Raw genomic sequence first — 25,021 nt, 5'->3', positions numbered from 1 at the left:
GGGCCCTGGCCAGCCCCGCGCAGCTGCCGGACGGGCTGGGGGCTGGGCGCTCAGGTTTCACTTGCAGAGTGTTGTGCAGGCTGAGGGCCAGGGCTCTTGGAGGCCCGGGGACAGGCCGGGGCGAGGGGGGGCGGGGGGGGGGGCCCGAGAAGGCCCCGGAGCCCGTGCCTTCCCCCGTCGGGCTCCCGCCTTGTTCACCGAGTGCGTGGGGTCGATTAGGAGAAGTTCATCTGCCGTGCCGTGCTTCCAGACTTCCCCGTGAGCCTCGGCGGTGTCGTGAGCCTGACGGGCGGGGGTGGGGGGCTGTGTCCCCCCCTCTCCTGCGGGGTGGGGCATGCCTGCTGCCTCAGGACAGGGCTGGGGAGGGGGGGATGTTCACGTGGGACCGAGGTGGAACTCCTCCCAAACGCCTCACTGTTTCCATTCGTGTAAACCTAATCAACGCGTGGATTGGATTTCCATCACGCGCGTGCCAGCGCCCCACGTGGCTGCGTGTGTGCTCTGCCTCCGTCTCCAAGAAGGGCCGAGGGCCTCGTCCCCGGAGTGGAGCCCCCCCCCCCCCCGGGCCGTCGGGCCCGACCGTCGTGAGTTGGGATGGGCCGCGGACGCGCCTGTGGGGTGGGCGGCGCGTGTGCCGCCGTCTCGGGGGAGTCATCCGCACTGGGGTGTGAGCAGAAGCTTCCGGGACTGTGCTGGGGGCCCTGGGTAGTGATGCGGGAGGCTGGCCTCTGGGATTCAAGGAAGAGAAGCTTCTAGAAGTCTCACTGTAGCTAGAAGTGACCCCCTCAAGAGGTAGGGTCTGTTTCCTCCTTCAGTCCCAGCTCACTCCTGGCTGGCCCCGAAGTGCCGGAGCCTCAGGGGCCTCGGGGGCCTCGGGGGCCTCTTTCACTTTCATTTGTTCTCAGGTCTTTTTGGGAGACACACCGGGGCCGGCCGCTCGGGCCACGTGGACGAGAGCCTGGCGGTCCTCACCGCCCAGCCAACCCTGCCAGGCCCACCGGCCACCACCGGAACCGGCCTGGTCCAGGCTCAGCTAACCGGGCCCGGTGGCACGACTGTAAGCCCAGCGCTCAGGAGGCAGAGGCAGGAGGGTCACAGGTTCAAGTCCAGCCTGGGCTACTTCGTGAGATACTGCCCCCGGAGTGCTTTCTCTCTGTTCTTCTTTCCCGGTCTCTCCCTCCTTTCCTTCCTCCCCTTCTCGCTCATTCCTCTCCTCTCTCCGTTTCTATCATTCTATCCTTTCTTGGTCCTCCTGCCCCCCTCCCCCTTTGTTTTTGCGGTCACGGGGCTTGAACCCAGGGCCGGGGCGCTGTCCCGGAGCTCTTTCAGTCAAGGCTAGCGCCCCGCCACGTCGAGCCACAGCTCCGCTTCCGGTTTTCTGGTGGTTCCTCGGCGATCTTCCCCCAGCTGGCTCCAAATGGCGATCCTCAGAGCTCAGCCTCCCGAGGAGCCCGGGTCGCGGCCGTGGCCCGCCCGTGCCGGCCTCCGCCCCCTTCGTGTCCCCCGTGGGCTGGGCCTCGTTGGTCGCCCCCGTCTCCGGCGGGGCGCGGGTCGGGTCTGAGGCTGGCCCCCCGGCCCGGCCTGGCGTGTGGCGGTGTGGGTGCAGTGCTGCCGGTGTTCCTGAAGGTGGCGCTGTGTTCCCGCTCCCTGCGGCCCGGAGGGGCTTGTGTGGCGCAGGCCATTTTATTCTACTGCAGCCTGAGGGAAGGGAAGGGGGAGACGATGGAGAACCTGCCGCCCTCTCTCTTCTCCCTTCCTCCTCCCTTCTTCCTCCTCTTCTCCTCACTGGGGTTTGAACTCGGGCCTGTGCTTGCTCAGCAGGCCTCCCCGCTTGGAGTCGCCCTCTTTTTGTGTTGGTTATCTCCGAGATGGAGCCTCACGGCATGCCGGGGCCCGCGTGGGCTGCGATCTCCCCGCCCGTGCTCCTCACCACGGGGCCCGGCCTGGCCACCGCGTTTCCCCCACGGCCGGGACAGCGGCCACGACAGTGCGGGCGGGCTGGCCTTGAACCGCCTCCCCCAAGCAGCTCGGGCTTCAGGCTGAGCCACAGCACCTGGCTCCCTTGCCGTCCTGGCGTTTTGGGGCTCACCGTACCCCCCGGGGCGTTTGCCGTGGGTCTGGTGATGCCCGCGTCTTGTGTGTACCTCAGAACTTGGCGCAGCTCGAGATGTGTTTTGGTTTTGCATATTTCTGCTATGAAGCTGGTTTTGACAGTATTTATCATTTTTTTAAACAACACCTTGATTGTTTTTAAAATTTTATCGTCAAGGTGACGTAGGGAGCGGTTACAGTTCCATACGTAAGGTAGTGAGTACATTTCTTGTCAAACTTGTTACCTCCTCCCTGGTTTTTCTCTTACCTTCACCTCCTCCCCAACCTCCCCCCCTCTGGAGTTGTACGGTTAATCCACCATATTGTCTTGTGAGTATTGCTGTTGCATTGGTTCACCTTTTATCCTTTGTCTCACCATTTGGATGTTCCCTTTCCCTTCCCTAAGTCAGATAAATATGTATAATACCCAGGATACCAAGGTCAAATACAGTGACAACAGGGGCTAAACCATAGGGAAGAAAAACAAAAGAAGAAAAGAAATAATTTTACATAGTACATTAAGATTAAGAACAACAAAGAAAAACCTCTTGTTTCCATATCTTGGAGTTCATTTCGCTTAGTTTCATCTTATGTGATCATATGTCTATAGCTGTTGAGCTACTGGGATCCTCTACTGGAACTCTTCTATAAATACACTAATTATTGCCAATGAAGTAAACCATAGTGTCCGTGTTTCTTTGGGTCTGGATCACTTCACTTAGTATGATTATTTTTGTCTTTCCATTTCCTTATGAATGGGGCAGTGTCGTTCTTCCTGATAGAGGCATAGAATTCCGTTGTGTGTATGTACCACCTTTTCTCCATCCATTCATCTACTGCGAAGCGTCTGGATTGGTTCCATATTTTCGCGATGGTAGACTGTGCTGAAATGAACATAGTTGTGCTGGTGGCTTTAGGAGAGATGAGCAGGCCCCCTGTGTCTGAGGTGACTCCCCAAGCCCTCAGTCAGGAACAGATCTTCCCCAAGCACGTGCCAAGAGTGCTCCCATGCTCCCGACACTGTGGCGGAAGGTTAGAGGTCTCTGAAGGATACTTCTGGTCCTACCAGCGTCTGCTGCAGGCTCTCCAGAAGAAGGCAGAGGCCCCTGGAATGGTTAGGCCTTTGTCTTTGATTTCTCTCACGCAGCCTCCTTTATCCAGCTGAAGAAAGTGCCTTACTTGAGGTCTATGATTATAAGGATAGACACAGTAGCGCCTACCTGTAATCCCAGCCGATTGAGAGGTGGATATCAGGAGGGTCATGGTACTGAGCCCAGCGAGAAAGTTAGTGAAACCCCATCTCAACAAAGGAGACAGGCATGGTGGTTCATGTCTATAACCCCAGGTAGATAGGAAGCACAAGTAGGAGGATTATGGTCCCAACGCTGGTTCTGGGCAGAAACATGAGACTCTATTCAAAAAGTAAAGCAAAATAGGACTGAAATATGGTTCAAATGGCAATAGGACCTGACTAGCTAATTCTGGGCCTTGATTCAAGTCTCAGAACTACCAAAAAAAAAAAATCTATGGTCATCTAATTCATCCCATGGGACATGGTGCCATGGAAACAGATTTTCCTGGTTCCAGTTGCTCTTTGTAAACACATTTTTGTGTGTTATGACAACAGACGCTATCAATAGCTTGTGGTCAAGGTCTTGAGAGGCGTGTGTCAAAGGTTACATTTCCAGAAAGTGCCACGGAGGCCACATTTTTCAGTGACAGGAGAGCAGGACCGAGTCTTGTGGTGTTGGCTGGTGTTTGTCGGTCACTGGGCGACCAGGGGAGACATTCCCCATCCCCCGCGCCTCCCAGGACGGGGAGGCCCCGGTGAGGTGGGCGCGAGGGGCGGCGTGCCGCGGGCTCAGCCCGGGCTCAGGCCCCGCGGCCGGGAGAGGCTCCGGGACGGCGCTCGCCCGGCTCCTGACCGCTGTCTGGGAGATGTGGGCAAGTGAACCCCAGAGTCACGCGCAAGAGGAACAGACAGGGTGGAAACCAGTGACACAGGGGCAAGGAGTTCCCGGAGAGAAGCGAGGGGGAAGACTCCGGAACACGGCCCCAGCCCCGGCCCTCCCTCGGAGGGGGCAGGAAGGCAGGCGCGAGGCGGGCACCGGGGCCGCACCGCGGCTCAGCTGGAGCCAGGCAGGAGACGGAACCCACTCAGGAAGAAATAGATAACCGTCATGGCCCTACGTCTATTCTAGAAACTACATCTGGAGAGCAAAAGCTTCAGATAAAGGAAATTCCAGGCCAAATAGCTTCCCTGGTGAATCCTACCCAACATTCAGAGAAAAATAATGTCAGTTCTACACCAACTCCTAAAAGATTAGCAATGAGAGCCGGGCGCTGGTGGCTACGCCTGTAATCCTAGCTACTAAGGATGCTGAAATCTGGGGGTCACAGATCGAAGCCAGCCTGGACAGAAAAGTCTATGAGACACTATCTCCTCTCTACCTCCCCCCTCCCCGCCAGAAAACTGGGCTGGAGGCATGGCTCAAGTGGCAGAATGCCGTCCATGAGCAAGAAAGCCAAGCAAGTTTGAGACCCTGAGTTCAAATGCCGGTACTGCCAAAAAAATTAGAATTGAGAACCTCCTTCTCCAAGGCCAGCCTCACCCTGATAGCCAGACCTGATCAACACATTATAAGAAAAAGACTGTGGGGCTGGGAACGTGGCTTAGTGGTAGGGAGCTCGCCTAGCGCGCATGAAGCCCTGGGTTCAATTCCTCGGCACCACATATATAGAAAAAGCCGGAAGTGGCGCTGTGGCTTAAGAGGCAGAGTGCTAGCCTTGAGCACAAAGAAGCCAGGGACAGTGCTCAGGCCCTGAGTCCAAGCCCCAGCACTGGCATATTGGGGGTGTAAGACTGCACAGCCGCTTCAGGAACAGCCACTGAACACCGCGAGCGTGCCTCTACCGAAGGCTGTTGCCACTCCACGCAGGACACGTGCTCAGGAGGATGCAGCTGGCCCGTGCACGCCGAAGGGAACGGGAACGGCGTGTCCATACCAAGTCCGTCACGGGCCCTCTGGCGGTCACGGAGCTCACGCGGGTAGCGTTCTTGGTGGGCGGACTGGGAGCGCGCGAGGAACAGCAGCCCCTCGACCGCGGCTCTGGGCTCCGCGTGGCTCTCCGTGTGAACGTCCAGGCGCTGCGCTGCGATCACCTCGACGGCGGGTCAGAGCCTCCGGAGGACCCGCGAGCGGGAGGAAGTTACTAGAAAGCACTGGAGAGCCCTGTGGCGGCGAGCAGGGCGCCGTCCGCGCCGGGGAGGGCCTGGCCAGGGGCCTGTGTGGACGCTTGCCGGACGGCACTGCGTGTCGCTGACAGCTCAGGGCGAGGCGTGGGACGGTCTTTGTCCCGACGAACTCACGTTTTTATGAGCGCAGTGGAGCTATCGCTCGTTTTATTGGCTATCACCCGCTTTTGAGCCCAATTACGACGCTAGAGATCCCGTTGCGTTTTAATGTGCCGGGGTAGATGGCGCGCTTGCAGTGTATGAGGGAAAGGGCCTTGTTGTCCGAGAGTCATTTGTTTATCCTCTCATTGGCTCTTCATCGAGGTCGACTACGTTCCAAGAGCCGTGCCGGGTCCTGGGCACCTAGTGATTTGCAAGAACAGCTTAGCCGTCGCCTCGCTGGCGGGAACAGCGTCGTGGGCTGTGTTAGGAATGAGCTGTGAGCTCAGACGCGAGACGCGGGTTTCCCGGTGGGCGCGGCGTGGGCGGGGCCGCCGGGCCTGGGCGGGGGGGGGGGGGGCTGGGGATGGTTTGGGGAGGGCTTCCACGGAACAGCGCCCTTGAGGCGGAGCTCAGGCAGAGGGGCCTGGTGCCCAGAGGGCCGGATGGGCCGTAGCTGGAGCCAGGGACACACAGAGGGGGGGGGGGCCCTCCATGCTTTCCAAGGGTCTCAGGGGAAGACGCCCTCGGCTGCGGGCGGAGACAGAGCCTCAGAGTGGGCTGCTGCGGGGGGGGGGGGTGTTTGGGAGCTGGGGTTAGGGAGGAGCAGGGGTGCTGAAGGGAGGAAAAGGGGGTGGAGAGGGGCTCGGGGGGGGGGGGCGGGTCTGGCTGCATGGGGAGCCGCTACGGGGCAGCTACGGGAGTCTGGAGGACGCCGGAGCAGAACGCAGCGTTCCCAGCGCGACTTGCGGCTGGAGGGGCGGGAAGGCGTTGTGGGGGGCACTGCGGCTCGGGCAGGGAGGACACGGACGAGCAGGTGGTGCGGGAGCCTGGGAGGCTGAGGAGGGTGGGCAGGGCCACCTCCCGAGGGCCGACGGCAAGCCAGACTACGGTGGGGTGGGCGGGGCAGGGGTGGATTAAAACTCAGCACCCACACATTCAGAAGATTGGTTAACAAGCTGGCTGCTGGGCGCTCACGCCTGTGACCCTAGCTGCGTAGGAGGCTAAGATCTGCGGATCGTGGTTTGAAGCCAGCCCAGGCAGAAACGTGAGCCTCTCCTCTCCCATTAGCCACTCAGAAACAACAACAGCAGCAAGAAGCCTGGAAGTGGAGCTGTGGCTCTACACGGTAGAGCACTAGTTTTGAGCAAATGAACTCAGGGACAGTGTGCAGGCCTTGAGTTCAAGTCCCACAACACACACACGCACTCACACACACATGCACACGCACGCACACGCACGCACACACACGCACACAGATTTGGTTAACAAGCCATGAGCCTTCGAGGAGCCTCCTGACTACCGGGTCCCTGACGTCACTCGTGGGGGGTGTGGGGGGTCATCCTCGCACCCCTTGCTTTGGTGATGGCTAGGTCCTGTGAGGGCTGTGTCGGCCTCCACGGTGATGGCTGGAAAACAGAGACTTTTATTTAGTGCTGAGTTTTAATCCCCCGCCCCGCGATTCACTCTGCGGTGGCCGCCAGGTAAGGATGGGGCGTTGCTCTCGCTGGTGTCCGGCTTGCCGTCGGGCCTCGGGAGGGCAGGTGGGGGCACGGCTGCCGGCCGTCGCCCGTGGGGGTCTGGGCCGACGCCTGGTGCCCCGACGCAGCGCTGAGCCTCTGCGACCCCTTCCTACGTGGTGATTCTGCCCCCCCACCCCCCCAGGGGTCCCACCTGCCCGAGCTGCTCTCCACGGGCGGCCCTGGGCCCGCGGGGCAGGAAGAGGGAAGGACGTAGTGGGATTGGCCTCGTTGGTTTCTTCCAGAAGGAGAGGCTGCCATGGCGAAGGGCCTGCTGACCCTAGGACTGTCCAGGATGGGACGGACCGAGGCCCTCACCCCGAGGTCCTTGGGAGGCTGGACCGGGGCCCTGCGCGGCTCCTCCGGTCCTCGGCCGACCACGTGGTCGGCGCGGCGCCCAGGCCACCCCTAAGGGACACACAGGTCAGTCTCTGGCCTCTCCGGGCCAGGCTGAAGCAGGAGGCGTCGCGCACACTGACAGCCCAGCTCCACGTGTGCCGGTGCTTTGCACGTGGCTGCAGGAGCAGCCACGCGTTGCTGCACCACGGAGGTGAGAAACGCCAGATGGGGTACAGAAAGACCTGGGTACCGGGGAGGCCGGGCTCCCTGCCGCCGTCGGGAGGAGGAGGCTCCGAGAGAAACACAGACCGTCTCAGCAAAGAAAGGAGGAACGTAAAAAGAAGCCAGCTGCCGGGGACAGGGCTCTCACGCCGTCGTCCTAGCTCCTCGGGGGACGGAGATCTGAGGATCGTAGTTCGAGGTTCCAGCTCAAGCGGGAAAGTTGGGAGATTCTTGTCTTCAGTAAACTATTAAAAAAACAAACAAACGCAAAACCGCACGCCAGAAGTGGAGCTGCAGCTCATGTGGTAGGAAGCTAGCCTTGAGCCAAGGGGCTTGGGGACAATGCACAAGCACTGAGTTCAAGCTCCAGGACCAGCACCCAATCAAACAAACAAAAAATCCAGTGGGAACCGGAGACCTGAAGGAGAGTCACGAATCACAGCTTCCCCACGCGCTCTGAAGTTGAATGGGAACGGCAGAAGGCAGGCTCTGTGGATGCTTTCCGTGTGAATGAGGAAGACAGCAAGGACAGCTGGGTCGTCAGAGGTGAGCTGTGCCACGGAGCTGCCGAGAAGCAGGCGGGCATTGTGAGCAGGGCGTAACTCGGTGCCGGCAGCTGCCCGGGCTCCTCTGTTTGGTCATTCCTGTCCGCCCCCCCCCCCCCCCGTCTGTCTCTGACCCTTACCTCCAGAGATGACATGTCAGACTCACACGAGTGCTACAGTCCCCCGGTGAAGCAGCCCGATTAAACGGGGAGGCTTTGGGGATGACGGCAGGGCGTGCCAGCGACCGGAGCTGAGCTGGACAGGGCCAGCTGGGCGGGGCACCCGGCGGTTTTCCCTTGAGGTAGAGATGAGAGCCAGGCCCGGCCGGGCGGGCGGCGCTGCGCTTCCATGCCGGAGCCGCCGCGTGTGCCGCCGCGCGTGCCACTTCCCGGGGGCCTGGTGCTCGGTTACGAGCGGGGGAAGGATGTGTTTCCCGCGGGGGTGCAGCCGTGGGAAGGTCCCGAGGTGGCGTCGCCTGCGCGCCCCAGGGGCAGCAGAGCGGGTGTGGGGGGAGAGCGCGGGCGCGCGGGGAGGAGACGGCAGGGCCCGGGCCGCCGCGGACTCGCTTCCTCGCGGCGCTCGCGTTCCACCGCCGGTTCAGGTTTCCGGCAGTAGTGAGCAGAGAGCAGAGAACTTGCACGCTTCCTTCATCTCCTCGTGCCTCCCCGGCGGTCGGCCTCTTCTGTGACTCGCACGCTCCCCATAGAACTGTGACAATTCACGGGGGGCCCCTGCCTTTGTTTTCTTCTGTCTCGGCGGAGTGCCCGGGTCCGGGCCCCGTTTGGCTCCGGGCTCTGGAGGTCCAGGACGTAAGGTGCAGCCCAAGAACCGGCCGGGGGCTCGGTGCGGGGCCCCAGCGCGCGGAGGGCACGGGCAGGGGCCGGCCGGGGCCGGAGTCAGCCCCGTTATCAGGGGGAACCCGCTCTTCCGTTCACCAGGGCCGGGCCCGGCCCCCATGAGTACAAGCACCCCCGTCCACGCTTTGTAGCGTCGTGCGGCTCGGTGTCACCGTCCCAAAATGCTCCGCCCCCGGCCCGAGCACTCGCCGGCCCCGTCTGCAGCCCCCGCCGAGCCGCTCGCCGTCCGCTGTCCTCGCGGTCCTGCGCCCCGCGGGCTTTCCCCACCGGCCTCTTTCCGCGTGCGCTCCGGGCTTCCCTGGCTGCTCGTGCTCTCGCCGGGCGGCTTCTGGTCGCCGGACAACGTGGTCGTGGTGACGTCCACTCACCCGCCGGTGCACGTTCTGGCAAGTAGGAAGGCAGCGCGAGGTGCCCCCTGCACACGACTGTGTGGCCGGAGTGTGCGTGCGACTCACGTGGCCGAGTACCACGGCGCGGAACTGCTGCGCGGTATGGGAAGACGGCGATCCGCTCCCACCAAACCGCCATCTGCCTCCTGAAGTTGGGGGTACCAAGGCTTTGCCTCTCCCCCACTCCTAAGTTCCTGCCACCCCGCCTCCTCTCCAGCACCTGGTGTGGTTAGTGTGGCAGGTGTGTATCGGAATGTCTCTGTGCAGCTCCCCAGTGACGTGTGGCGGGGAGCACGCATATGTGCTGTGCTGGGGTGGCTGTGGTTTGGGGGAGTGTCCCCCAGAGGGCCCCGTGGTCACGTCCAGCCTAGAGCAGGAGGCGGCGGGGCCTGGAGGGTGGTCCTGGCCCCCGAGTCCTCCTCTGCCTCTCTCTGCTGCCCGCCGCCGCCCCCAGGCCAGCAGCCCCTCTGCCCCGCGGCCCCCCCCCCATCTTGTGCCATGTGGACACGGGCCCCAAAGAAGGGGCCAGAAAACTTGGAAACAATGGGTCAGGGCAAACCGCTCCTCCGTGTAGAAGTTGGTTCATCTCAGTATTGCGCGTGGCCGCGGAGTCTGACCAGTCCACTCGCGCTCAACGCATCTTTTTTAGTGAGCTGTTTTTCTACATCTTCTCCCGTGTGTGCGCGTGGGGTGGGGGCAGGACTGGGGTTTGAACTCAAGAGCCTCATGCGTGCTAAGCCAGCTCTCTAACTCCTTGAGCCGCTTCGCCAGCTGCCTTTTGTTTAGATTCTTTTTGAGATAGGGTCTCACCTTACCCACGGGCTGGCCTGGACCGCGGTTTTCCCGTTTCCCTTCCCCTCTGAGACGACACACGTGTGCCGCTGTGTCATCCCATAGTTTGGGGTGACAGGTGTGCACGGCGGGGCCCAGCTATCAGCTGAGATGGTGTCTTGGGAAATCCCTGGGCCTGGCCTCCAGCGGGGACACCCCATCTTCACCTCCCAACCAGCTAACATTACAGCTTGAGCCTCTGTGCCCGCTCTCCCCACTTTCTGAGTTGTTTTTCTTACTGAGTTTTAAGAGTTGTTGAATATTTAGGATAAAGCCTTTGCTTGGATATACATTTGCAAATATCTTCATCCCTTCTGTGGCTTATCTTTTCCTTCTCTCAAAGGCCTTTGATTTTTTTTCTCCCGATTAAAGCGGGACTTTTTTTTTTCAGTTGTGAGGCTTGAACTCGGGGCTTGGTCGCTGTCCCTAAGCTCTTTTTGCTCAAGGCCACTGCTCAACCACGTTGAGCCACAGCTCCACTTCTGGGTTTCTCACGGACTTTCTTGCCTGGGCTGACTTTGAACTGCAGTCTTCAGATCTCGGTCTCCTGAGTAGCCAGGATGACAGGCGTCGAGCCCCTGGGGTCCAGCTAAAGCGGGGGGTTTTGAAGGGGTTTGGGCAGAGGAGTGATGTGACAGTCAACTTATGAATAAACAATGAGATATCTGTTATGGAGACAAGAAAAAATAGACGTCCTGTGTACATACTGGCTGATTTATCTTGAAAAAGGTCGGTCTGTCTACATGGCTCTAAATAATATATCCCCCAAGTGCCTAGCTTACAGTGGTGTCCCGATGTACTTCAAGACCCGTTGTGCTCATATGCAGGTATGTTTAGGCCACAGTGACCTTCCTATCCCCTTTTCCTTTGGGGTCATTCTGAGATGCTGCCCAGGTCCTTCGGCCCCGCGTTGATTCCGTGGGCAGTTCTTGCCCTGGGTCAGCGCGGCTTCTGACCCCCCCCAGCCCTTGCTGGGGGCGGGGCCCACCTGCTATTTAAAGGCTGCCCTCAGCCCCACAGGGCCCCCTCGGGTCGCAAGTGGCTCCTCTGCGCCTCGCCGGCCCCGGTCCACCGCAGTCCTGCCCCCCGCCACGCCCTGTCCTCCGGGACGAGGCTCTAGAGCACGTGAGCCTAAAATAGAGCTCTTCCCAGCCCCCTTCCCGGCCGCCCCCTCCCCTAGGCTTCTGCACACGCACCTGCCGGGCAGCTTAGGAAGCACCGACGGGCTCAGCACCCGAGGGCACCGGGAGCAAGGGTGTGGGGCATCTGCCGTCCCCCCCCCCCCCCGTGTGGCAGGGTCTGCTGGGCTGACACGGAGCACAGAGCTGCAGACGTGGCGTGCCGCCACGCCCGCCCCGTGGCTGCTGGGAGGATGCGGAGGGGTGGCGGATCTCCCTCAGCTACTCAGCGAGCCCTGGCTTTGGGATCCGCACCGGCCTGCCCCACAGGAGGCCCCCCCCCCCCGTGGCGCCCAGCTGCCACAGGACAGAACAGGGGAACGGGGCTTCACGAGCGGTCGGTCAGCGGCTGAGTCACGGGTTGCGGGCAGGTGCCTCAGGTCACCAGCCCGCGGCTGAGCCAAGCTGGCGGCCCCGTGGGAAGAGGCGGAACTGGAGAGAGAACCTCTGGCTGCAGACACAGCGCCGGTGGCCTTAGGGGTCTGAACTCTCCTGGGATTCCCTTTGAGGGTCCACGAATGGCCTCCAGGCGGCCCGTGACCACGGCTCACCCCAGCAGCTGTGGGGGACCCCGGGCCTCTCCGGGTCGCCCTTCCCGAACAGCCAGCGCACACCTGCCCAGGCTCGTGCCTGACACCGAGGGGACCAAGTACAGCTCGGGGAGGAGTGGCCGTTGTGACGGATGCGTTTTCTTAGCCGTTTTTGGTTCTGACGTGAATTTGGGATGGTTGCCACCGGCTCCGAAGGACTTCACGTGCTTGGAGCACTTGCGGGAGCCGAGCCCTCCCAAGGGGAAGGGAGTTAATTTAAGCAGTACACTCCCCGTCCTCTCCCGGGCATGCTGCGTCTCTGCCATGCCTGAATTTGGGCTGGGAACTGAAGACTCGGTATGTTTTTATTTGCTATTACCCTTCAATCTGGCCACTTTCCCACGAATGGAAAGCATCTTGCTTTTTTTTTTTTCTTTCCCCAAGTGGTTGTAGCAATCCACATAGGATCTGGCCTCTGTGGCATACTGGAGAAGGAAAGCCAAAGAAAAAACACACATCAAAGGCTTAGATGTCCTTCAGTACGTGGCTTATTAGGCTAAGCATTTTTGAGAAGCAGTTTACTTACCCGGCATTTATATATTATTTAGACCCGCGCCTTGTCATCCGGTAGCCAGGGTCACCTGTGTGCTCCCTGCACCGGCCCCACGCCTGCGGAGTGCTGGGGATGGGCGCAAGGTGCCAGGGAAGGGCGGGTGCTGCGGCGGTCCCACTACAACAACCAGCAGCCACTGTGTGGGTACACGCCACGGTTCAAGTCTGCTGTAGAGGTGCGCGTAGGACATCAGGACCCAGTAGTGCACCTGGGCTGCCACGGGCAGACTTGCCCTGCGAGAGGACCCCCACCCTTCCTGTGGGGGGACTGCAGAGGGGGAGGTGTGCTGGCTGAGGTGAGGAAACCGCACTTAGTAACATACTGATACATTTCATGACACATGTGCACAGACCTCACAGGGCATAGCAAGTGGACACTGAAGGTGCCTCTCTCCCTGGCCTCACTATCCCCTGGGTCTCCTCTTGGCCGTGTTTGAATGTGCCTGCAGAAAGCCAATGCCCTTCTGACCACATGCACACACCTCAACATGTGTTAATGATGAATACTGCCCACATGGCTCCCTGTGTTCTGTATCCTGTACTTAGTGTAACCTGGTGACTGTAAGCATTGTCTATCCATGTGCCAGTCCTGGGCTTGAACTCAGGGTCTTTTGTGCTCAAGGCTAGCTAGCACTCTAGCCATAGCTCCCCTTCCAGCTTTTTTTTTTGCCATTCATTGGAGAGAAATCTCATGGACTTTCTCGACTGGTCTGGCTTAGAACTAGGGACCTCTCAGATCTCAGCCTCCTGAGAAGCTAGGATTACAGGCATGAGCCACTGGTACCTAGCCATGTGGTTTTTGTCTTGCCTTCCCCCTTGAAAATTGGGAGGGTGTGGGAACCTGTTCTGCAGAAGGGGAAGCTGTCAATGAGCGTGGCATGTTATGAGCCAGCAGTTCTACCTTAGCTTTGGCAAACTGGCTACTTTTGGAAATTGGCCAGAAACGCTGCTTTAGCTTTGTCCGCCTGGCTTTTAGTTTCAATTGTTTATGTGATTTGGAGTAAGACACTGAGTTGCAGTGGTGAGAGGTGTAAATGTGACGGTGCATTACAGGGGGGACTACATTTTTCCTGTATGATTGAAAACTTTTTCCAGGGCGGAATTCCATGCAGCTATTTTGGCCGTAGTGATGGTGGTGGTGGACAATCGACCCACCCTGGGTGTCTTGGGAAGACTGTCATTGCTAAACCTGAAGCCAGGTTTCACCACCTCCCCCAGGTCTTCTTTGGTAGTTTCTATTGCCCTCTTGGCCAGAACTTCCTCCATATATTTTCTTCCTTCCTATCATCAACCCCCCCCCCTCCACTTATTTGCTGTGCCGTATGTATTATGTCTTTGATGGTATTCTTTACTTTTCCTGTAACACCTTCAAAACCTCTCAAATTCTTCACCGTAGTCTGCCCAAGTATTTTTCCAAGTTATTGATGATAGCTTGCTTGATGCTCTCCCAGGCTGTGCCAACGTAAGTAATACTGCGTACTGTGATGGAATCCCAGTAGTCTCTTGTGATGGAATCCCAGTAGTCTCTTGTGATGGTTTCCTGGTGGGCATGGAGTCTCACAGGCTTGACTTAAACGACAGCTCTCCCATGGAGTGCTCCTTGAAAGCGTTTATCCTGCAGGGCATGGCACGTCAGGACCAGGAGGACGTCCGCACTGGCACTGCCGAGTTCTTCACTTCCCCCAAGGACTTTGCACCCGTTGGAGGAACAGGCATTATTCCTTCGCTCTTGGTATCCGGGGGCGACCTGGCTTTGTAGTTTTCACAGACCTGGATGCGCTTGCAGGGAAACCACAGCGTTTCCCGAGGTGGGCCTGGTGGAATGAATGCCCTGGTTCCCGCCGACAGGACAGGACAGGACAGGACTGGATAGGACAAAACCACCTCGACTATTCTGGGCGTCCCAATTCTGGACGGTGCTCCAGCGTGAACGCCGGCCGGCACTCACCGGCCCCACGCAGCTCCCAACACACCTTCACTAGCTGCGCGACCCGCAGATTAGATTCAAACGGCCTTCGGGGAGGTGGGGCTGCGGCTCCGGGCGGCGGGGCCCCGGACGACGAACCCCCTGCCCGGGCTGCTCGTGCCCGCTTCCCTTCGGGCTCGGGTCCGGCCCTCAGGCCCACAGGCTCGCGACGGCCCCGGCCCCGCCGTGCGCGGCGCCCGAGCCCCGAGTCCCTCGGTGGGCGGGCAGGCGCGGTCCCGCCCCGCCGCGCGGGGCCACGCGCTGGGCTGAACGTGGCGTCCGCGCGAGGCCCCCCCCACGCCCACCCTCCCCGGCGGAGCCCACGGGGCCGAGCCGCAGCCGCCGAGGGCGCCCGGGGTAGGGGCCCGGCACCCGCCGGAAGCGGCCACGCGCCGCGGGCGCGGGGCGACGACGTCACTTCCGGCGCCGCGCCCACTTCCGGGTGCGGGAAGGAGCCCGAGCCGGAGCCTCCTTGAGGCGGGGAAGCGGGTGAGCGGAGCGCGGGCCCTGCGCGGCGGGGCGGGGCGCCGGGCGGGAGGGGGCGGCCGACCCGGGCCCGGCCCAGTCCGTCCCGGCCCCCACGGTCCTCCGGTCTCCGGCCCCCCGCCCCGGCCCCTCAGTTCCCCGGCGCTCCGGCCCCCCGCCCCGGCCCCTCAGTTCCCCGGCCTCCGGCCCCCCGGTCCCTGGCTCCCCGCCCGGGCCCCTCAGCTCCCCGGCCCCCCGCCCCGGCCCCTCAGTTCCCCGGCGCTCCGGCCCCCCGGTCTCCGGCCCCCCGCCCCGGCCCCTCAGTTCCCCGGCCTCCGGCCCCCCGGTCTCCGGCCCCCCGCCGGGCCCCTCAGCTCCCCGGCCTCCGGCCCCCCGGTCCCCGGCTCCCCGCCCGGGCCCCTCAGCTCCCCGGCCTCCCGCCCCGGTCCTTGGCCTCCTGGCCCCCCGGTCCCCCGGTCCCCCGGCTCCCCGGCTCCCCCCGCCCCCCGGCCGCGCTCAGCGTCCCGCTCTGTGTTGCAGGTGTACCCGGAGCCGCGGACCGAGAGCGAGTGCCTGAGCAACATCCGCGAGTTCCTGCGCGCCTGCGGGGCCTCCCTGCGCCTGGAGGTGGGTGAGCGGGGCGCCGCGGCCCGGGGGGCGGGGGCCGGGCCGGGCTGGGGGCCGGGGACGTGGCCGGGGCGGGGCTGGCGGGCCGGGGGGCCGGGCTCCCTCGGCGTCGTTTCTCCCGGCCGCGGCGGGGGAGCCCGCGTGGGGAACCCCGCGCCGCCCCTGCCCGCTCGCGGCCGGCGGTTCCCGGGGCTCGCGCCGGCGAACCTCGGTCACTAACCGCCGTTTGCGGGGACCTGGGCTCCTGCCCGGTCCCCAGAGGCGCTCGGGGAGTCTCTCGGCCCCGCGTCCGGATCTGGCTTAAGTCCTCAGCAGGTGATGGGGTGGCGTGGACCGGAATGAGGCGGCCAGAAACCGTCCTGCCTCACGGCTTCCTCCGCCCGGCCTTCCTCAGGCCCGGCGGGAATCCTGCGGTTTTACTGGACTCGAAAACGCAGAGGAGCCAGTGTTTTGGGGGGTTGTAAGATGTGCTGGGGCGCGTGTGTGTGTCCGTGTCCCCGTTGCATAATGCTTTTGTATTATACGTGGCCTCTTGGATCTTTCATTGTCAACTGGGGTGGGGGTGTTTTCTGATCATTTGTAATTTTTCTAGTATTTGGGGTAGTGCATTATCAGGAATTTTTTTCAGTTCTAAATCTTGCCATTTATGTTTGGCTCTTTTCTAGCTTAACATTTTGTCTTGATCTCTGTGGTAGGATTTTATTTTCTTGTAGGTCCACTTTTCAAACTTAACCATGCACATTAAGATGATCCGATTAAGATGTTTTAAGAAAGTGTTCTTAGGAGGTTGAATGTCAAATCTTCATTTTAAAATATTTAACATAGCAGCTACTTTTTTTTTTTTTTACAATAATTGTTTATTCAGAGGCACTCTGAAGAGAGTCTCACTACTGTGTTCATAGCATCTACATCAGTGCTTGGCACAGAGTAGGCCTTTCATAAAACACTTGTAAAAGATCAAGTGAAGTTTGCACAGAGTAGGCTTTATTTGTTTTGTTTTTGTTGCCAGTCCTGGGACGTGGACTCAGGGCCTGAGCACTGACCCGGGCTTCTTTTTGCTCAAGATCAGCACTCTACCTCTTGAGCCACAGCGCCACTTCCCGCTTTTTTCTATATGTGTGGTGCAGAGGAATTGAACCCAGGGCTTCATGTATACAAGGCAAACACTTTACCACTAGTCCATATTCACAGCCCAGAGTAGGCTTTGTAAGTATTTTGTATAGGTCCAGTGAACTTGAAGTTGTAATGGACAGCAAGTAAGTTTCCTCTTCAGACCTGTCAATTGTGACTTATTTTGTTGTGACTTATCAGTTGTGACTATTTTTAGAGAGCACCTCTTCCAGTCAGATTAAAATAAATACTATAGAGACAAATACTAGTATTCTTTCAAACTGAGTGTCCTAATTACCTAGGAGATAATAAAAATAAAATAATCCGTGTATGAAAAGACTCAAACTGTTTAGTCCCTGACTTTCAGGAAGTATCCTGAGGGAAAAAAAACTTATATATGCTATGGTTCCATCTCCCACTTGCAGCCAGGAGTAGGAGTCTGTCCTGTTGCCACAGAGATAAAACACTCCTTGGGTATTCTCTCAGTGAGGCAGCGGGGAGGGGGAGGAATGGGAAGGACATTGCATGTGTGAAGTGTGTCCCAGCACTTACACATTCATTTCATTAAATTGTGAATGTGCGACTGACAGGCATTATTTTTTATAGTAATCAGTAGGGATCCTTTCAGAGTGAATTATGTTAGTAACAGACTTTTTGGGGGGTACATATATTTTCTGGTTTGTTGCCAGTTAAAACACACTCTGATTTCCTAACGGAAAAAGAGAGCATCGTGCCATCATGCCAGTTATTTTAATGCATGCAGGTCTTAATTAGCTGTAGAAAATTAGATATCATCCCCTAATGAGTTGTTCTAATTATGAAAGAAGCTTCATAAGTTAAATTTAAAAGACTATCACACAGTTACATTTATTGTTAGAATTTGAGAATCAACTGTAGCTTTAAGTTAGAAGACACTTGACATTTGTCATTTTTTAAAAATTTAATAATTGGACAATTTTGTGCTGGAAAGCATTGTGCACAACTTAGATGACCTTTTTGGCTTTTTTTGGGTAACTTTTCTTTGCCACCAGCATATCTTAAATAGATTATCTTTTCATGCATTTGTGTCTTTAATTTTTTTCAGCAATATAATATTTTGTGTATTCCCCAACCCCTAGTGTAGTCCTGAGAATTTTGGTATTTTGATGTTTTTGTAAATGGAGTTTTCCTAGCTTTTTAGATCGGTCATTGTTAATACAGAGAAACACAGCTGATGGTTGTATTTTGATTTTGTATCCTTCACTATTTATTTCATCGTTATTGTAAAGATGATGTACAGAGAGATTACAGTTACATGAGTCAGGTAATGAGTACATTTTCTTTCATACAGTGTTTTCTGTTCCCTCTCTCCCAGTCTGCTAAATTTATTAGTTGTAATTTTTCATGAGGAGTCAATTGTGTGTGTGTGTGTGTGTGTGTGTGTGTGTGTGGTGTGTGATCTGTAAAGCCAGATAATTCACTTTTTCCTTTCCAGTTTAGGTGCCTCTGATTTATTTTTCCTACCTAACTGCTCTGATTAGTACTTGTAATACTATGTTCAATAGAAATGGTGAGGATGCTACCATTGCTCTTTCCTGATCACAGAGTAAAACTTTTGGCCTTTTGACCTCTAACTGTGATGTAACTAACTGTGATGTAACTTTGGGCTTCCCTGTATGGCTCTTACATTCAGGTACCAGGTGTGTCTTTCTTAAAACCCTTTTTGTTTTTGTCATCAGGACAGAAAAAACTGGGTACAGGATTGCCAGTTTCCTTTTATTTGTAGCTCACAAACAATCAGAATCACAGTAATGATAATGAGAATAATGATGAGGATGTGTTTGACAGTCATTGGACATTGCTTGTGTTTTTGTCGGGTGAAATAGCTGTAGAGAAATGCAGAATCATTCCCCTGCCCACCCCTCCCATCCCCTCCTCTCTTCTCCCCTCCTCTCTTCTCTTCCTCGCTCCCTCCCTCCCTCCCCATGCCAGTCCTAGGATGTGTAAACTTAAGCTTTGGCTAAGCAAGGTGTCCTTGAGCTATCTTTTTGGCTGTTGTTGGCTCAAGGGTGGTACACTACCACTGAGCCACAGCTCCACTTGTGGCTTTTTGGTGGTTAACTGGAGATGACAGTCTTACACAGAGTTTCCTGCCTGGCTATCGTGATGCTCAGATCTCAACTTCCTGAGTAGCTAGGATTACATGTGTGAGTCACCAGTTCCTAGATAGGATAATTTGTTTTCCAGTGTTATTGCTGCATTATTTCTCAAGTGTTGGCAGTTTGTATGTGGTGTTTGTATACAAGCAAACGTTGGGTATGTATGTACTTTTTTTTTTATATATCCAAATACAGTGAGTGTATTAGCTGCCAAGATTTTCTCACCTAATATGTTACTTAAATAAGTATCTGAAAGGAATTGAAGCAGAGGGGCTTTCTTAGGAAAACACTGCTCATTAACGCCATTACACCTGTGATAAGTTAGCTAGTTTTGTATTTTAAGGCGTAAACATAGGACATGTGAGTCCACTTTTCAATGACCCACTATTAAGCTATTAATAACTTGTACTTGAGGGATATTCTCAACAAAATGATTGTGTTATATTGATGGATATTTAGTTGCTTTTAAGAAAAGCATCTACTGTTTTCAGTTTCTTATCTTTGTACATACTTGGTAATATAATGTGCGTAGCTTTTTAGGTACAAATATGAAAAACTTGGTGGGAAAGATGGATGTTTAAGTGTGGATGTCCAGATTGTCATCATGAAGTGGGAGCCGTGCTTGACCTGTGAGTTTTCCTAGCACAGCCCTCTGCCCAGATGGGACCGGTCTGCTGGGACGGTGGAGGGGCATGGGTGTCATCTACCTGGGGGCCTGCCAGGAGTTCCTTGATTGCCACGGCCTTGCTGCTGAAGAGCTGATGATGGACCTGTGCGGTGTGGCCGCCGTAGCTCTGGAAAGCAAAATACGGAGTTTTGGATAACACTGTTGTGGCTGCCAAGAAGAAATTAAGGGAATCTGTCAGATGAAGCAAAACACCCCTTCATTCTCTATTCTAATTCTAGTGCAGGCATAGAGGACCGGGTGGGAAAGGTAACCGGAATTCCATTGATCTTCCCATCTCTTTGGCATACCTGCTAATCACGAAATTATATGCTAGCTTTCTCTCTCTCTCTCTCTCTCTCTCTCTCTCTCTGTGTGTGTGTGTGTGTGTATGTATATGTGTGTACACATTGCTACTAGGGCTTGGACTCAGAGCCTCATGCTCTCTTGACTCTTTTGCTCACAGCTGGCCCTCTACCAGTTGAATCATACCTCTAGTGAGTCTTTTTCTTGGTTACTTGGAGATGGACTCTTGCTGATTTTTCTGCCCAGGCTAGCTTGGAACTAAGCTCCTTGTGCATTGCTAGGATCATAGGTGTGAGCCCCTGGCGCCCCACTTTTCTAGCTAGCTTCATATATTTAACTTTTCTGGAGAAATGGAAGCCATCCAAAGGCTCAGATTTAGAACGGAAATCCCTTTTTCCACCTACACTCTTAGACATTTTTGGCTAGTTTTTAGGTCTCTTGAATTGTTGTAAATTATCAGAGAAGCCACATTTTGAAGGATTGAATCTTGGAGTGTTTATTAGAATGCTGGCAGTCTGCAGGCCGCCAGTTGTTACAAAGGCCTGATGCTCCCAAATACCCTTCACACTGTCAGGAAACAGGCTAGAAAGGAAAGAAAGAACAAAGCAATACCCACAAACCGACTCAGCTCCAATGAAGAGGGAGGCTGTGGTGACCAGAGACCAGCCAGGAGACAGGACACAGAACACGGGATGCAAACACAGAGACACGTGGCATGGCGTCATGGCGCCTGAGCTGGTCTGTGCCTAAACAGGGTCAGATCAGCGGGCAGGGTCACAGGAAGCCCCCAGTCCCAGGCACTGGACCGACAGTTCAGGAACCTATAGTCCAAGTGTCTGCCTCTGTCTCCAGCACACGCCTCACCTGTGGGTAGGAATTCAGGCACACCCATCACCTGGGGGTGAGACTTCCCTTCCTGCACCCTGAAGACTGCATGCCAGACCCTACAATCCACCATGTGGCCAAGATGGTGCTGGCCAGACCTGACCTCCTTACTTTAGAATGCGTAGAGGATGAAATGTAGATGGACAGTATACACAAAGCTTGCTTCACAATCTCCATTTTTAAAAACTTCTTTTTATTTTTATGTTCTTATTTGTGATGGAATGTTTGAAATATCTTTGGCAGTCACCAAGTTACTGAGGGGAGCCAGGCACTTTGTTCTGGTCTGCTCTGGCAGAAAGCAGGGCTTGGGAGAGCGGCTTTTCATTTTCTGCTCTTAAAATCGAGAGCGTTAAAAGAAGTTTAGGTGGTTGGTGTTGTAATGAGATGGGATGGCTCAGTGGGTGGTAGTGAAGTTTGGGGAAGGAAATGATAGCCATTTCTAAAATTCTTTTTTTTGCCAGTCCTGGGCCTTGGACTCAGGGCCTGAGCACTGTCCCTGGCTTCTTTTTGCTCAAGGCTAGCACTCTGCCACTTGAGTCACAGCGCCACTTCTGGCCATTTTCTGTATATGTGGTGCTGGGGAATCGAACCCAGGGCTTCATGTATACGAGGCAAGCGCTCTTGCCACTAGGCTATATCCCCAGCTCTAAAATTCTTGATAGGTAAACGCCTCGATGTCTGTATAAGCACACAGGCTGCACATGAGGAGCCTAAGATTCACTCACGGGCTCCTCTCGGCATTTTGTCAGTGCTAGGGATGGAAGCAAGGCCTTTGCCAATCCTGCAGGTGATCTCTCAGCTCGTGGAGCTCTGGGCAGGGCCACACGCTGTACCGCTGCGGCCTGGGCCGTGTTGGGAAGTGAAGGGCCCGCGTTCAGGGCCAGTGCCGCTGCTCTCTTGCTGCCTTTTGCCTTGCAGTCTCCGGGGCTGTTTCTGTCCCTGTGAGCCCTGTGACGTGTGACCTGCTTCTGTTTCGGGGTCTGCTTCATGCCCAGGTAGTCCCGGGCCTTCTCTTGCCCGCTCTCGGCCCTCTGTGGGGTGGCTTGTCAACCTCCACCTGTCACAGGTGTGGCTCTGCTCTGCCTGAGCAGGACGATGGGAGAGTGGCCGTCAGGTGGGGAATGTCCAGGAACTACCCCTGGTGTGTGACCTCCTTCCTGTCCCCTTCCCACCCTCTCAGCAGACTGCTGAGATGTCTCCAAATGGTGCTTGTTAATTGGCTTGCTTGTTTTCATTGTGTGATCTCTACTCAGTGCTAGAGCTCAGTGATTGCAGTAGCTCTGCAGGTGTAATTCACACCTGTGACAGCTGCCGCAAAGTGGGTCTCATTGTCTAGAGATGGAGACACTGGCCGGCAAGGGAGCACAGTCCCTGTGGTGTGCGCATGGGCCCAGGCTACCGTTCCCTTAACCTTCCTGGGTCTGAGCCAGGAGGAGACGCTTTCCTTTGCGTTTGCTGCGTTCTCTTCTCAGCCCACTCAGACCCTATCACTGCTGTCACTTCCCCATTCTTTCTGGATGCCCTCCCTCTTTGCTTGTCTCTTTCGTGGTTGGTACTTTGTATACAGTGTCTGTAAGGAGGACCCCTGTGACAGGTTGGTGTCTGTTACAGGTTGGTATCTCTGTGACAGGTTGGTGTCTCGCTTGCACTCTCCGGGTAGTAAGCAGACATGTGTTGATGTGGCAGAAATCCCACCAAGTGCCCTATCTGGGGGCTTAGTGTCCCCCAGACCATAGGGTACCGTCCAGGACAGACGACGGGCTCAGAAGCATGTCCTGTGTTCTCTGACAATCTCACCTTCTCTCCTCTTCTCCTTTACTTCACATACACCGTTATTCTTCTTAGCACTATTACCTTTTTAACGTTTCATTTAAGTCTTTGCTTCATAAACTGCCTCAAGTGAATAAGCAAAATTTTTAACCCCCCATGTCCAATGGCATATGAGTTGTCACATAATAGCAAGCGAGTGTCGCTGGTCTTGGCCCCGGAGGTCACTTGGAGGGCGGGACAGCGGCAGGCGGCATGCTGCCTGCCTCCCTCTTGTTGACTTGCCCGGCTCACTTGCGGCCAAGCTCAGGGCTCTAGAAACATAACCACGGCAGAGTGAGAGAGATGGCGAGGCCCTTGAGCCCAGGTGCCCTATTTCTCTTGCTCTGGGGTAAGAGACGCCGAGGTGATCTCGTTCTGTGTCCTGTCCTTGTGCCTGCGTGGTTCCGTACTGTGGTGCCGCTGCATAGGAAAACGGCCAGAGCTTTTTCGGCTCTTTGTCTAAGGACAGGATTCTCCCTCAGTCCTCACTGCAGGAGATCCTAGACCGTCCCCCCCACCCCACCCCCCCACGGCGGGGAGCCTGGCACGTGCACAGTGAAGGAGCCCCGGTGTGAGTTTTGTTCCCTCGCTAGAAGGAGTCTAGTTGAGGTGGGGTGGTACCACTGGGTGGTCCCTCGCTAGAAGGAGTCTAGGTGGTAGGTGGGGTGGGGTGTTAGGGCTGGTGGAGGGGCAGTTTGTGCCTGTAAGGTCTGTTAAAGCTCAGGAGCTTCTGGGATACAGCCCCCCCCCCCCCCAAGCTGTGCCTTGCTATGTCACGTGTGCCCAGGTGCTGCTGCCACCGTGCCAGGAGTGATCCCGTGAGTAGCTGGTCCACGGTTCCTTGTTTAGGACCTTCTCTGAGTGCGCTAGGTGACACGGATGCCTTTCAGCTTGCTGCTAAACCAGGGTGCTCTGTGTAAGCCAAATGGCGGGGGGAAAGTTTTACTAAGAGAGTATGTTTTTCTTTCCCTCCAAGTGCCGTGGATAACATAACTGCAATGGTAGTCCTTACCAGTGGGTGAAAGCGGCCTGAGGCACGAGCTCTGTACAGGCAGGGCTGACATGACAAGCACTGGTGTCTGGAAAACCATGCGGTCACCCACCTGCTCACCTTCCCTGTGCCTCCTTCCCCCCCCTCTACTTCCTAGTGTGTGTGTGTGTCTGTGTGTCTGTGTGTCTTACTGGCTAGACAAATGCTCTATTACTGAGCTACGTGCTGGGTTCCTCCCACCTTTTGTAAGTCTTGGGAAGCAGGTTTCTTTGATTATCTTGTCGTCTTCGTCTTGGCATTTCTGTTTGAAGACAATTGAAGACAATCCAGGTTCTTGGAAGGGGCACCTCCCTTTCCTTGTCAGGTACAGGCCCGAGGCCCCCGGCTCCCTGTCCTCCTGCGTCCCGGGAGGCTGCCAGGGAGTAGGTTCCCATGTGTGAGTGAAAACAAACCCATGGCCTTCCCAGACCGCGTGTAAACGTGAAATCTGTCAAGATTGGCGTATATCAGTTATGGGGGGGGATGTCTTGTCTCATGATTTTATCTTCACAGTTTTACCCCGTTTCAGGCTTCCCTCTGAGAAAGAGCCTTCCCCAGCTTCCCCTTTGCCTAGTTGCACAGAGTCCAGGTTGACAGTATTCAGACTTCTTGATCCTCCGGTGTGCGCCCCACCCCAGCCAATCCCCCCGGCCCATAGTCCCTGCTGATCACCGCCCTTGGTTGAGTTTTCTATGCGGCTCTCATTCACACTTGTGGTGGTGTGTAACAGTTATTCACCCTCAGTCTCTCTCCATTCTCCCCTCCCCTTCTCCCGAGTAGTCTCTTAGCTAAGCTTGATCCATGTTCTCTTTAGCCATCAAAGCAGTTATGGTGTATGGATATTTATTACTTACATATATGTCCTTGAGCATGTATGAATGTCGTTTAGGTCTAATTTCCACACATAACTGATTTTTCTTTTTTGAACTTGTCTGGCTCAGTGAGATGTCTTCTAGTTGTCTAGTCCTCTAGTTAGTCTACTGTGGTAGTTCATGCCTGTAATCCTAGCTGGGTGGGCGGTATCTAAGTCTAAGGCCTGCCTCTCTAAGAAAATTAAGCAAAAAGGATTGGAGACATGGTCCAAGAGGCCTGGGGCTCAAACCTTAGTGCCACACTCCTCCTCCCCCAGAAGCACCACGCGGATGAGTCTTTATCCGGAAGATGTATTCCTGCCCAAATTTACACTAGTTTGTGATGATTTTTTTTTCAAAGTTCAGAGACAGTCCCTTCAGAAGCTACATGGTGTTGGCCCTGTGTCCAGCGGTATTTCTCTTGGCTAGGCAAATGCCATTCTTCCTGTAGGAATGGGATGTTTGCTTTTATTCTGCCAAGAGACCTACATGTCAGTCCACGGATAATACTCACTGGGGTTTGAGTGTGGGAGCTTCACAAAGATATTTACCTGCCCCAGGATCTTGGAGGTGCTGATGAGTCTGGTATTTTGAGTTGATCAGTGACGAGGGGTGGAGGGTGGGGTTGGGGCTTTAAACCTGCATGAGTGTCCAGCTGGGAG

The 25,021-nt window shown here is 56.2% G+C and overlaps 1 protein-coding gene across 6 annotated transcripts in view; it reads left to right on the top strand.

Annotated features, from left to right (window-relative positions):
• The window catches only part of Arhgef7 (Rho guanine nucleotide exchange factor 7), a 98,213-nt gene that overhangs the window by 6,735 nt on the left and 66,457 nt on the right, over window positions 1-25,021 (top strand). For 3 of the 6 annotated variants that reach the window (XM_048341073.1, XM_048341080.1, XM_048341074.1), the window contains exon 2: window positions 15,480-15,566. In XM_048341073.1, the coding sequence (XP_048197030.1) occupies window positions 15,480-15,566 (87 nt within the window). Of the gene's footprint in view, window positions 1-3,370; window positions 3,376-14,884; window positions 14,964-15,479; window positions 15,567-23,834; window positions 23,944-25,021 lie in introns of those variants that run through there. The other 3 variants (XM_048341079.1, XM_048341078.1, XM_048341077.1) reach the window with 3 other exon arrangements.

The sequence above is a fragment of the Perognathus longimembris genome, chromosome 3 (assembly GCF_023159225.1).
Source record: "Perognathus longimembris pacificus isolate PPM17 chromosome 3, ASM2315922v1, whole genome shotgun sequence".
Taxonomy (NCBI): domain Eukaryota; kingdom Metazoa; phylum Chordata; class Mammalia; order Rodentia; family Heteromyidae; genus Perognathus; species Perognathus longimembris.
Note: the sequence above shows the minus strand (reverse complement) of the source record. Positions and strands in the feature narration are given on the sequence as shown.